The sequence below is a fragment of the Acyrthosiphon pisum genome, chromosome A1 (assembly GCF_005508785.2).
Source record: "Acyrthosiphon pisum isolate AL4f chromosome A1, pea_aphid_22Mar2018_4r6ur, whole genome shotgun sequence".
Classification (NCBI taxonomy): domain Eukaryota; kingdom Metazoa; phylum Arthropoda; class Insecta; order Hemiptera; family Aphididae; genus Acyrthosiphon; species Acyrthosiphon pisum.
This window is the reverse complement of record NC_042494.1, coordinates 6,749,618-6,764,840: the sequence shown is the minus strand read 5'-3', so window position 1 is coordinate 6,764,840 and position 15,223 is coordinate 6,749,618. Positions and strand designations below refer to the sequence as shown.

General features: G+C 30.6%; 1 protein-coding gene across 3 annotated transcripts; it reads right to left on the bottom strand.

The window, feature by feature from the left end:
- Positions 1–251: 251 nt before the first annotated feature.
- Positions 252–12,450, bottom strand: 14-3-3zeta (14-3-3 protein zeta). 3 transcript variants are annotated; one of them, XM_008181807.3, is made up of 6 exons: positions 12,291–12,450; positions 11,895–12,041; positions 5,496–5,829; positions 4,692–4,815; positions 2,404–2,567; positions 252–1,555 (listed from the first exon to the last, which is right to left on the bottom strand). In XM_008181807.3, the coding sequence occupies exons 3-6, from the start codon at positions 5,793–5,795 to the stop codon at positions 1,400–1,402; spliced, it is 744 nt and encodes a 247-aa protein (XP_008180029.1). In that variant the 5' UTR covers positions 5,796–5,829; positions 11,895–12,041; positions 12,291–12,450; the 3' UTR covers positions 252–1,399.
- Between the last annotated feature and the right edge of the window lie 2,773 nt (positions 12,451–15,223).

The following is a 15,223-nucleotide window of genomic DNA, read 5'->3' as shown; positions in this document are numbered from 1 at the left end:
CAAATATAATAATAGTATAATACTATCCATAAGACAAGCAGATATTGTTGGATAAAATAAACATAAATAGAGGAAAGGCAACACACACCAACTATTTCAAATAGTTTTAATCTATCTATGACCATAATATATATATATATATATTTTTTAAATCAAACAAATTGCAAAATAATAAAAGTGCATCTTATACAATTACTTACAATGGCTGCTTATACTTAAAAACGAAAAACTTGTATCAATGTTTTAATAAATTAAGTTTATACCACATATATTGTATAAAAATTTTCAAAATGGAACACTTATATATCATAATTAATCAAATGTTTAGTGAATTGTCAGGCCGCGCTTTGAGAAAGAAGTTAATGATAGACAAATATAAGAGTTCAGAAAAGCGAGGAAAATGTATACCACCACATACAGTTGTTTGTTAAGATTGTGTAGCATGTTTTCTTTTAAAAGATAAATAATTCCATTTTAAGTACAATAACAATTTGTATATATATATATTTAAAAAAAAAAAAATAAAAAGAAATAACGACGTGGGCGAGGGAACCGGTAAATATGAGACGACTACAGGCTAAAACCAGTAAGAAACCACTATATTATTCATGACTTGTAAAGATAGAAAAATCACAGCAATAATTAGAAACTCAGCACAAATGTTATTATTACAACAATTTTTTAGGGTTTATATAATAAATATAAATTATATCTATATGAATATATATATATATTAAATTAATATAAATACATATATATAAATATAAATATACAATTATGAACGAATTATGAGAGTAAACATTGTTTTTTTTTTTTTTACAGATATTGAAGTTATACACCGAAAAAACCGGTTTCAAAATTAAATATATAAATTATTTAAACATCATAAACGGACGGTCAACTTGAAGAATGCTGGCAATAGTGATCTCTAGAAGTTTCAGTTTGATACTTGTCCCTTAGATGGTTTGATGATCTAAGACACATTAATATCTAAAAGTTTCCATAATTGCCAGCAATCGACATGTTAAATAATCTAGTGTACTATAACTTACTTCCAAAATGTATTTATATATATATTTATATATATATAAATATTATTATTTAATAACTCTATATAATAATAGTTATAAACATTCAATAATAATTAATAGACTAATAAAGAAAAAAAAATGTGTTTATTTATTCTTATTCAAGACTTTTGTTTTTAAAGAACAGGTATACAAAAAAAAAAAGATTAACGAAAAAACAAAGAGCGTGTCGTGAGAGCGCAGTTGTGGGGCAGGTGGAAGATGAAGGGGGCGCAGTTTCTCGCGGATGTGTGTAAATGTTTGTTTTGCTTTATTAAAAATTATTATAGTTTTTTTTAAATTTGTTTATATTAAATATTTTAGTAAAAGAGTTAGTTGTCTCCAGTGGCTTCCTGGGGCTCATCGTTGTCTTGCGTATCAGACGTCCATAAAGTCAAGTTGTCACGTAACAATTGCATGATGAGCGTTGAGTCCTTGTAGCTGTCCTCGTTTAATGTATCCAGCTCAGCAATAGCATCATCAAAAGCCTATAAAAATCAAAGTATGAGTATTTAAATTGTAATAAATTTGTATATTATTTCAAAAATATAAACGTACAAAGCATTAGTTAAGTTTGATATTTAAATCTCCATTAAGAATATAACGATAAGTATAATATATACATATAATATACTTGGGGGTTATTCAGTAACAGTGAATTAGTCAATATCTCTAATTGTTATAAGTTACCTTACAAAATATAAGTTTTTTTTAACTTAAGAGAATCATTTGTCAATACATTTATAATAGTATCATTATTTTTCTGATGTCTCGTGCAAATAATTATGACACATGCATGTCTAATTGCAGATACATTGAAAATAGATTTTCAAATGGATATAACTTGTTTACCGACGATATTATTATAAGAATGTTATGCTTTTTAAATATAAAAATACATTTGTTTAAATAATTAGAGATGTTGACAGATTTTGTTATATTAACATGAATTTTTACAACTACTTATAAATTATTTTAACCTATTCAAACAAAAAGCGGACGATAATTATTTTTGCCATTGTTCATTCAAATCAGTTTATAAATTACAAAACTGTAATCAAAAGTTCAAAAATGTTGGGTTAGATATTAAAGAAGCTAGAAAATCAAACTCATTAAAACAGTGGCAGATCATGGAAATGACTGATATTTTAAAACAATATATAAAAATTATTGATTTAAAATTAATGAGAATATTCTACAAAATACAATTTATTTTCTAGGATTTTTAATTGCTACTTGATAAGCAATCATAAAATTAAGTTCACTTATTATTACAGACTGCCACTGAAAATATTCAAAACACAATATCTGGATTCCTTGGGGAAAGTAGGGGTACCTGTTTAGCCAAATGGCAAGCACGAGCTGGGGAGTTAATGATTTCATAATAGAAAACCGAAAAGTTCAACGCCAGTCCAAGTCTAATAGGATGAGTAGGTTGCATTTTTGACTTGGCTATATCAAACGCCTCCTGATATGCTTTTTGTGAATCGTCCACCACCCCTAAATACCAATAATAAAAACAAAAGAGTTAAACTTTGTGAAATAAATACCTGTTTCGCTAGTTGGCAAGCTTTATCTGGTGAGTTTAGTATCTCGTAGAAAAATACGGAGAAATTTAACGCCAGACCCAATCGGATTGGATGTGTTGGTTGCATTTTTGCTTTACTGATTTCGAATGCATCCTGGTATGCTAGTTGAGAATCATCAACCACAGCTATGTTTATCATAAAAAATAGTTTTAAATAACAAAATAAAAAAACACTATGTAATTGGACAATTAGTGTAACACAAGAAAAGCAAATATATTATATTAAAATAATGTTAAGCCTAAATACATCAATAAAATAAATACATACTAACTATTTATTTTATAGATAACTCTGTATCTAATTTATTTAATCAGTAAATTAATATCTTAATATTAATATAATATCTATCTTAATATAATTTGATACTTAAAAGTACAATATTAAAATCAGTCGATGAAAATAAAATGGTTTAGGAAATTCAATTTATTATGTCAAGATTAATAGAAAATATTTTAATAAAGATAATAAATTATTTTAAAAGTGCAGTCATACTAATATTTCAAGGGACAAGGACAGAAAGTAAATATGAAAAAATATAACCTCAACTTACATATATACTATTAGTGTAAAATAAATTTATCATCAGTTTAAGGAAATCATTCTCCTCATACAATCTCAGAAGAACGAAAGTTATATTAATAAAACATCATTTGATGAAATATTATGTACACTGTAAGGTGCTAATTAATTCAAATTAAATTTCAATATTCTATAAAGTTCATAATATAATTAGAAGTACTTTACATTTCAAATGTAGCTTTTATCATCAGGTGTAAAAAAAAATTGTCTTCACTCAAAATCAGAAGAACGAAAGTTATATTAACCAAACATCATTTGAATATTTAATAAAATACTGATTTTCAAATTTTGACACAAATTATAAGTTCAATGTTAATTAAAATGTAGTTTAATTTTTAAGTTAATTTTGAATGTCAATAGTTTCAAAATATAATAATAAGTTAATAAATAATAGATTACATGTATCATCAGTTATAAAAAAAATGTTCTTCACTTATAAGTCAGTAGAACGAAAGTTATATTAAAACACATCATTTGATTAAATATAATGATTAATGATACAAAATAGATAATGTAACTTGATTAAATTTCAATTACAAAGTTCAAATTCAATTTTAATAAAAATGAAGGTTTATATAATATATTTATAAAATTAATTCAAAATCAATACAATTTCAATATGTTAAGTATTCAGCATAATATTATATATAATCAGTTGTTAATTTGTATCATCAGCTATAAAAAAATGTTCCTCATACTAACTCAGAAGAACGAAAGTTATATTAAAAACATCATATGATTTTACAACCAAACTGTTAGCGATCCTTAAAACACTATGAAACCAATGCAAATATTACGCCAAATCTTTTAAAAACATACAAATAAAATGTTTCAGAATATATCCTCAAAATACGGCACTGATTAAAGAAATGTATTATTTTCAGTTAAGTTTCTCTAAACATGGAGATTTTAAAATTAATATATTTATTAAGAGTTATATATGGTATTACATAAGGTAATAACTAATAGTTCAATTAATATGAATCAGTGAAATTAGGAACGCATATTGTGTCTGTTTTTAACATTCTTCATTTATGACATCATGCATGAGAATATTTTTAAAAGCAGTGTGTGATAGTTACAAATATTAAATTATTTACTTACTCTAATCTTACAAATATAATTTAAAATACTGAATTTGTTAACACTAATAAAATTGGTTATTTCAATTACTAAGCAGTAAACCTACCTAACTTCAAAATGTTAGTTGTTAGAGGCAGAAAAATATTAAAATTCAGACATATTAAAATTCTACTATAAAACCTATTTCACAATCTTAAAAAATAATATAACACATTATATTATACAGTAAATTTATAAAATATAATAGTATATTAACAATGGATTTTTTTTTAATCTCAAGTAATGTTTTGAAATTAAAATGTTTGGAATGAATTTAAATTTAAAATAAATAGTTTAATTAGGAAGTAATTATTACATAGAATAATTAACTTACCATTTCTAGTTTCTCCAGTAGCTACTTCCGCCAGGTACCTATAATAATCACCCTTCATTTTAAGGTAGAAGACTTTGCTTTCAGCATTACTTGCTTTGGGGATTAGGTATTTATCCAAAAGGTTCTGCAAGAAAAATATTAAAAACCAGTAATAATTAATATTTGTAATATAAGTACAATGATTTTATCACTTAATAATACATTTATCTATCAGAAATGTAAATTTAAATTGGTTTACATGTCAAAATAATTACAACATATATTTATTTGTATATAGGTATACTTAAAGGAAATTGTAAGCTGGATTTGTTGTCTATCAAACTCAAAATAAGAATTAAAGAGTTCTACTTCCATTTTCTAACACATCAATCAATTAATTAAATATGAATAATAAAATTAAAAATTCCCATTTTTTTCAATTCACTTTTGTATGACTTATATAGTGTTTGAATTGGAGTGGAATGGAGCACTCTTTCTTTTTTATAAATATTTTACCGTTCTTCTATTTTTTTCTAATCAATGAAAAGTAAGCAATTTTTTTTATATTTTTACATTTTCTAATTTGAGCCCTGCTTATGTAGATAAAATAGGAAATTCCAACATTTAGTAAAGTAGACATTATGCAAATTAAAATATACTTTCAGAATACAAATTAGATCAATCAGATTACAATAAATCACCGCATTCATTTAATGAATAATTTATATGTGCATAAAAAACAGGTTACCTATAACTACTTTTTGTTTTGAAAACATACATAGTAATAATACAGAGCGATGATATCATATTATATATAATACATACCAATACGTCGTAGCAGATGTCCCTAAGTTCCTTTTCAACCTTCTCTCGATACTCTCTTGCCATTTGTTGTTTCTTCTCAGAACCTTCTGTTTTTTGCTCAATTGAAGAGATTACTCGCCACGATGACCGCCGAGCTCCTACAACATTTTTGTAGGCTACCGAAAGCAGATTGCGCTCTTCATTAGATAGTTCCACGCCAGTTTCGGTAACAGATTTCATTGAGCTAGCCATGTCGTCGTACCGTTCCGCCTGCTCGGCCAGCTTGGCTCTCTGAACCGAGTCCTCTTTATCTCCAGACATTTGATATTTAACTTGACCAACAGACTAATTTAACCTTTACAAACAATAAACAATATTTAAAATGTATAAATACTTATTTTATCCAAAACTAATAGAACTTGGTTAGTTAATTTATAATATTATATATATTTTAATTAATGTTGTAAATATTGAATATCAAGTACTTGATGTAAAAATGACCGTTGATTATTATAACACCTTTTTTAGTAAGACAAATATAGCAATGATTGAAGTCACAACCCTAGATCTCAACAGATAATGTGATAATATTGATTACGTATAGAATATTTGTTTAATAAAATAGTCCTTAAACAATGAATGTTTGATTTTCACAAGTTTACATTCAGATAATAATTAAATTGACATAAAGGTTAACTATTTTGGTAAATTATTATAATATTGAATAATAGGTAATAGGTACTAGTTAATACGAACTAATCTCAGAAAGAATTCTGCTTACGGTTTATAATAACCTATACTGATAAGGTGGACTATAAAGCTCCAATTTGGCGATAAACTCAAATTTTGAAATAACGACCAGACGAGTTCACAATTCGTGACATGAACACATAAAACTGTGATACCACCGTCGGTAAACATAATATTTCGTTCGGCTTCGGTTTTATACATAGATTTTAAAAACGCGTCGCAGTAAATCGGGGCGGTAACCGGATATTTCTAATCGACATTTTATTTCTTTAACCGTCATAATAAACGGGTCTGTGTTGACAGCCGCTGTAAAATAACAAATCTCTATATTTGGAAACCCATAGGAATGGAGAAACATCGAAACCGTTCCCTACTAGCCGTGCACGGAAATTGTGGCCGGGGCCGAATTAGCGTCCGATCAATTATTCCATCTACGACGTAACAGCGACGCCTAACAAGGCGCGCCGCCGCTCATGGTGCGGACGAGCATTGTTTGTTGAGACGATTTACCGGCGCGCAACACGGATTCCACCTGGTTACCTACCAGTCAAAAAAATGTAAGCGGCGACGTATGTACGAGCACGCGAGTGACACACAGTCGTGGAATGCGTCTGCCGCATTGTCCCCCACCCGCCCGCGTAACAACACCGCAACCGCCACCACCCCACAAAAGGTGTGTTCGGGAAAAAACCATGCGGCGACGGACTTTTGAGAGCTATAAAAAATGGTGAAAGATTCAAATAAACTACGCGTCGTTTCGGACAGACGGTTGGGGTCCTCCGCCTAATCCCAGCCAGCTGGGGAATGCGCCCGCGATAAAAATAGATTATAGATCGCACACCGGCTGGCCAACCGGCCCCCGTGCGCTGACGACCACGGCGGAACCGTTGTCGTATACCGTACAACTCACCTATAATGGACGTGGACACGGCCGATGTGATAGAAATTTTGCACTACGGCTAAGGAGACAGACGACGACTGTTGTACGCGGTCACTGTTAACACTGCCGGTACGCGACGACGGAAGAGGGCGGTACACGAGTCGAGAAAAAAAATTGGTTCTCGGTAAAATTTTCTTTATTTATATATATATACATATATAACACAATACGCGTGTTAAAAAATTATTAGTACGGAGCAACTGCGTATAATATGTATGTACGTGCGAGCGTGTTCGTATGTGTGCTCGTGTATCTGTGAGTAGCAAGTACGCGCGCGCGCGGGCGCGTGTTCCACAGCCGGACGAGATTGAAAAACACGAGACGGAGTGCGCTATAGAAGGGTGACTACGGTGGAGTGGTGTGATGACGGTGTCAGTGAAACGGGGGTCGAGCGAGCGGCGGACGCTGCGTCCTACCCCCACCACAAAATGCGCGCGGCGGCACAATCGCGGGCTTACACCACGCGCCGCTATCGATTGTGAGCGCGAAGGCACTGATTTGCGTTTGAATAATTTTGGCGCGATTCATTTTGGTAAAAGCGTGCTCGCGGGACGTTATCGAATTTCAACGTATATTACGACACATGTGAGCTGCTGTACGATTATATATATATATATATAATATTCTATTCTATTATTTTGATTATATCGGCAGGATCGCCTGAGCAGGGCAACGATACTAGAATAATATGTTCAATCAGGACAACACGCATATTATTGTGCGTCATCTCGCTGGCCCCAGTCGACGATATTCCGGTTATGGTCACTCGCTATTATCGCCGATTTTTACATAAATTACGTAACATAATAGTTTCCAACCGATACGAAACGTCCAGTTTTCGGTGACACAAGACGTAATTTTTAAGCAGTGGGGATCCGGGAGTTGATAGCTGGATGTGAAAGAAATATGATACGGGAACTATGGGAACGTCACTGTGCAGTGAGCACAGCAATAGTGTGTACATATTATATTTTGTGTATCGATGTATAATATGTTATTATTCAGAGGTAATAATAACATAATATAACACATTATATTAATATATCGACATGATTTACAGTATACATACACGGACGTTCGATACAATTGTCGTGCGCGTGCGTGTGTAATATAAAAATACGCGAGCTGTAGAGAGGCGCATGCGTATTGCTGGGCGTATGTGAGAGAGCACAAGGTTCGATCGATAGGTATGTGCGCGCGCGCACGCGTGTATGTGTGTGTGTGCGCGCGTGGACGTCGGCCCCCGGGATTGCCGCCGCTGCACTACCGCTCGAACGTGACAGGCACAAGGCGAGCGGAGAAAGAACGAGCACGCCGGATGGCTTGCAGATGAGATATGGCAACAGCGGTTTTGTTTTCGTCATGGATTTAACGTCCACCGCCATTACACATACACGGCAAACCGGACGACCGGCAGCGGCTATATATATTATTATAACAACGCGTAAATTGCGGTAGCGGCGGCGACGTCAGGCTGAGCGCGCGCGATCGGAATCGGAAATAAGTGTCCGCCGCCCATCATCCTTGTTAACATACAACACATCGCACCCCGTTGTTGGGTTTCCGAAGGGGGGATTTAATAAACTAAAATCTTATGCTTTAGATTACAAAAAATCGCTACCGGGATTTCCAAATCCATCTATTTATACCTCCATCCAGTCATTACGTCTAGAAAGTCGCACAAAATTATATACATGTCCAAACAATGAATAAAGACGATGACACCAATATAATATAATGTATGAAAATATCATCTGAAGAGTAGGTTATCACAAGAGGAAGAGAAAATTTAAACGACGGAAAACTGTTGTTAACTTGTAACAGAAATACTCGGGACATGTATCACTTGAACGGTACATGGATGGATATTTTTCCTAGGAATTAAATCCGCATCTACCTACTTGAACAGATAACATTAACAAGGTCAATGTCTTTTTATGGCCATGCAATGGATGAGATTTTGGGAACGCCGCCACAGTCACCACTTTAATAAAACGCTAAACGGTCTTAGATACAAAAAATCGTTGATTATAAATTATAATGTTACTTTAGCCAAGTTGACGTCGGAGTAAATACTTAAATATTTTAAAATAAACGCGCTACCTCCATACAACATTGTAGTAGAACTAAAAACCTAATAGGTTTTTTTTTAAGGGTATAACAATTTAAACAAAATTTCTTTTAAAAACCCCTGTGATAAATTAAAGCTTTTTGGTTAATTCTATTGATATTTCCATAATGAAATCACTAAAAAATTAAAAATATTAATAATGACTAGGTAATTTTAATTCAATACACCTATTAACTATTTAATAGTTATAATTTAGTTTCAAATTTTTCATTAATTACAAAGCATACAACTTGAAATTATTGATAGGTCAATATTTGACATTACAACAAAATATTATAACTTATAAACCTTTGAATTTTTTCATAAATTTATAAATTTATAAAATAAAAAGTAGTTATAGTTGCTATAACAAGGTTAAATAAGACAAATGTTATTTGCCCATCAAAACATTCGGCAGCAAATAAATCCAATATTTATCATATAAATAAACAGTAAAATACAGATATTTTATAAAACAAAAGACACAAAAAGTACACATATAATTTCTTTCATAATTTATGATATAGAAGAGATTAACATAAAAAGTATCAATTAGTGTACTTAAAATTTTAGTTTACACATAAATTTGATATATAATTTTGTTTTTAAAATTTTAATCAATGGTTAAAAATTATATGTGTGATAATTGATTTTAAATTATTTAAATAGAGTAACACAGTAGCCAACTATACAGAAAATCCATGTTTATCTAATTATCCGATTATAAAATATATTTCTTCTATAAGAGAATAAGAATACTTGATGTACATTATATTGTAAGAACTACTAGGAAGTAAATGATAATGTCATATGCCGTATAATATTATTTGTCTCATGTTATCAGGCTCTATCTGTAGTATCATATCTATGCCCAGTTCTAAAAACTATTTTATTGAATACCTAATGACCCTTAACAGTAAACTATGTCCATACATACTTATACTAATAATCTAAGCAAAATAACTAAGCAAACTTGTACAATTTAATGAGGTTACATCACAATGTAGGTATGTAATTAATTCATAATATTTAACAAGATACTTTTACTGACACTTTTTTAGTTGTCAAGTAAATGTATTAGGTAAACTTACTGTGTTAATATAATATTAAAAATGTTAGTTCAACCTAGGAATTAACACATAAATTAATAACTAATAAAAGCGTTTGAGACACTTCATCGCAAACTATGAATAATAGTAGGTATAATAATTTAAAAATCTTAAAAATTGTATTAGGTACCTATTAATCTCTTGATAACCTTCACCAATAATTTATGAAAACTATAAGTAGGTGCCCGCTTGCAAATCTTTATATATAGGCTATAAATCCAAAATAAATATGCCTATTAGCACTGATGAAATTGTAAAAAGAAATTAATGCTTTACATTTTAAACAATATTATTAAGACGGTAAGATTTTAAAAATGTAAACATATCTTTAACCATGTCGTTTATAATAAAAATTAATTAAAACATTTAGGTAAGTTTGTGTGATGAACAAATTTATGGGATATTAAGTAGGTATACAATTTATAGTGAATTAATGGTTTTAAGTTAGAAATTAATGCTCTTAATATAAAAAAGGTTCCTAATTTATAGATTAATTCAATTGTCACTTAATAAACAAACGGTTTAATAGCTTATAAACTAACACTAATAAAATTAACACATTGACGGACATGACTGCTAATGCAGTTATGCAAATTACTGTAATTTGGTAGTCACTCTGATTGGGCATAATCCATAGATTTTTATATAATTTTTAGAATATTTGATTTTTTTTTGCCCAAATTGTTAGTAAGTCACAATAGGACACTAGATAATTTCTATTGTGGCGAAGCCACAAGAAACGCAACTGCTCTAGCAGTCATGCCATTTTACGAATTTTTATATATAACTGCTATACCAGTCATGGTCATATTACAACTTGAATCAGGATGACTGCTATAGCAGTTACTGCCCGTCAACGTGTTAAGAAAGTGCAAAACGCTTGAAAAATGATAACTGAAATGTGGTAATTTTAAAAGTCAAACGTAGGTATCTAGGTGATCAGAAAGTAATGTTATACAGAGTTTGTGTCATGTTGTCGTTTGTTATAGGTATCTACATCACTATTAACACCAATAACTTTAAACACTGATGTTTGAATCATTAAGGTAATGTGAATTAATATAAATATAAGTATATTTGTATATTCTGGTTCAAAAATGGAAAAACCTGTCGACAAGTGCTGACAGCAACATACCAATATTACATGAGAAATGTAAAGTTACAGAACAGAATATATTAATTGATAATAGGTCAGTGTCAGACATGTTTAAACAAAAAGTAATATTACACACAAGTCAGATATAACTATAGGTAGGTGGATGGGTGTGAACGTTCGACAGACGTCAACAGTTGTAAATCCTAGCATTATTAAATCCTTAAAACTGTATCTACCTGAAATATATCTCATCATGATCGGAGAGCCAACTAACCTACCAGTTAAACAGTTGTAGACACTAGATACCACGAGGGCGACTATGCAACAGATTTTTTACATATTCACGTTTTATTATATTGGATAATAATTCTATTGCGCACGCAAGATCTATTTCATAAAAGCGGTTTCATCATACCTGTACGGCAAATGTTCGCCAAAGGCGTTCCAAATTGACAGCGGCGGGCGTCTTATTTCAGACGAATCTCCCAATAAGTGGATTGTTTGGCCGAATTCACTGCGCCTCGCAAATACCGTTAAGCGGACGACTGCTCTGCTGCTATGACTGTTGTCGATCCCGAACCAGCGTCCCCATGAAACAATCGATAATGGCTTGTGAGAGTTGATTACAAGTGTTATGGTTATACGATACTAATTATTAGAAATTGCAAATTTACGGCAGAACGGTATTCAGTAATGCGGCAAGTTAGAGTGAATGTAAAATATAAGTGTATGAGTGCGTGTAAGTGCGCGCGTGTTTATGTGTGTAGGATGTAATAGAAAAATTATAAAGAAAAGAAAAAATCAATCAAACCTGCTGTTTTAAGTATGCGTGACCGGAAACGTGATGCGTTTTTGGAGGAAAACTATTCAGTATTCACTTGGCAGCCATGTTTGATACGGTCATGTAGAGCCGGCGTTGCGCGCGCGAGGGCAGCACTTGTCCGGCGGCGGTGTTGAGTCACTCGACCGCAACTAACCTGCGCTACACATGATCGCCAACGTGACGCCAAAAGTGTGTTTTTACCTTGGATCGACATATTATTATTATATTGTTATTATTGTAAAAGATCTAAGGTTTGTACCATTGTATAAGGGAACGGAAACATAGAATTCTATGACGGAAACGTCGGAATCCGGATTATGATAACGGATAATGTCTGGATATGGTCAGTGATAAAATAAATATGTAAATTGACATCAGAAAATCTTCACTGCTCTACATCGTGAGTGATATGCAACCACAGATAATATATAAAAAATACTATTAGCCGACTGCTTTAATAGTCCATACATACAAAATAATGTCTCCAACAAAATGGCGCCAATCGTTATTTAAGAGGTGACTGTTTACAAATTAAACTGATACGGTAGGTGATAAGATACTATTTTGTACACGATATAGAGCTGAAGAATATCTTCTCTACATCGTCGTTTTGTATATATCACGATTAAATATATACGTCATATAACATCGTCATGTAAAAATTAGTAACATCACAGATATACATATTATATAACATCGTCACTTAACAATACTGTACAACATAAATATTCACCTATTAGATAAGGATGGAAGCCATTTTATTGGCAACAATAATAATACCACGATTTAAGATTTTAGATAGAACCATCTTAAATCGTGAATAATACCGAAGTCGGCTATCAAGTATTTTTATATATCTGTGCACGCGACACGCATAAATATTAGAAAAATATCTATAGCATGACAAATGTAATCAAATGACGTGTCATGATCTTTAGTATGTGTAACTAGTGATGTTAAAATACGGTATTTTATTTTATTTTTTTTTGTATTATACCTTACAATACCTTGTATTATACATTTATATGGTGTAAAATCCTGTATTAAAAGATATGCAAATTTTAAATTACATATAATATACAATCTAAACTTGATTACTCAACCATTGTCCGTTTCCCATTTGAAAATTGAATCTTATTAATACAAATAAGAAAGTTACACCAAAAACCAAATTCAATTTTGTGAAAAATCGATTTTGCGTAAAAATTCCCGTTTTTCCTTAATTTTTCTTTTGATTTTCCCGGCGCTTTTGAAAACTACTGGGAAATTTAAATTTTGACCTCCCCAATGCACCAATGATATTCACTTTCTGATCGAACAAGATACTGAAGTTGAAAATCGTAGCATTATTTCGACTACTTATCGTGTAGACAGACACAAAAAAAATTTAAAAAAAACACACATCATTGTAAAATCAATACATTCATCGTTCCACTCAGAATCTAAAATCCAATCTATTTATTTAAAAATGTCAGTTGTCAATTATATTATTAATTTAATAATAAAAGCAATAGTATTCTATAGTAATAATGTGTTTTTTATTATTATTATTTTTTGTGTGTGTGCCAAGACCTTTTGGAGCAGTAAAAATGGTTCGATTTTAAACTTCAGTTTCTTGTTCGATAGGAAAGTAAATTTGGTAGATGAATTAAGGATGTCAAAATTTAAAATTCTAAGAAGTTTTCAAAAGCAATTGGATTTTAATTTTTAACAAAATTATTTTCAGTATCAAATTTTTAAAAAATATATTAATAATTTTCCAAATATGATAATTTATAATAAATTATAATAAACAGATGAATAATAATTCAACCTAACTGGGTACCGTAAAGGGGCCTCGCTAAGGTCATTATTTAAGGGGCAACGTTTAGGCAATTTCTAATCTTATCATAGCCACCGGGATCTATGTGTTAGTTTTAAATGAGTGAAATTTGAATGCGGGTATCCTCTCTTTACGCACATGGACAATATGTCAATAGCTCGATAACCATATAAATTTCACTACACGAATTTTACAAAAACATACATTTGTTATTTGTTTTGACAAAATTAAAGTTAGTTAACGTTGTCTAATTTTGATTCTGAAAAATATTTGAATTCAGCAGAAAAATATCTGTATATCGTACGAAACATATTCCGTTTTAATATTAATTTTAATTTTAAAAAGGTGGGTAAGTGGATGTCGCTCTGCTGTACAGTAGGTTACAAGTGGGTCACTGTATAATGGATAGTATTAAATTTGAATTCAATGATATAATATCACTGTATAAAAAAAACGATTCTGAGTGGAGACGGTTTGTCATTCTAGGTATTAGACATACCTATTATAGGTATACTTATCTATAGTATTAAAAAAAATTTGACCTATAATAGGTATCAATAATAAATTCCAAATTAATCATATCACAATATCCATTAGGTAACGCGTTATACATCAATAACAAACCGTGGTACTATCATAGATATATAATAGTATACTTTAGAAGTTTCTAGTACCCACAAGTAATATTATACAATCACAACAAAATAACTAATATAGTTATTCCAGGTTTTTTAATATGTAATTTCGTCCAAATTTGAACTTAAAATGACTATAAAAATAAACTGCGCTTATGTATTTCTTAGAATTTTTGGTAACAGAATTATATATTTACATGAAATCTTGTTTGAAATTTTCAATCCTTAGATATTAAAGTTGAACATTTTATAAATTTTTAACTCCAAAATAATTATTCAATTTTAAATTTGATAAATTTTGTCAAAATTTCAACTTCAAATGCTTATAAAAAAAATGTGTGCCTATGTATTTTTAATATTTTACAATTGCTATTGTAACAATATATCAGGAGCCTTGCATTAAATTTTCACGCATTTTTACCGAACAAATAAAATTTGATTGATATCTATAGAAAAAAAAAATT

Coding starts and splice junctions, on each gene's coding strand:
- 14-3-3zeta (XM_008181807.3), bottom strand. CDS start 5,795: ATGTCTGGAGATAAAGAGGACTCGGTTCAGAGAGCCAAGCTGGCCGAG. Junction 4,816..5,495: donor ACATCTGCTACGACGTATTG/GTATGTATTATA, acceptor TTTTTCTTGCAG/AACCTTTTGGATAAATACCT. Junction 1,556..2,403: donor CTTGCCATTTGGCTAAACAG/GTACCCCTACTT, acceptor TGATTTTTATAG/GCTTTTGATGATGCTATTGC.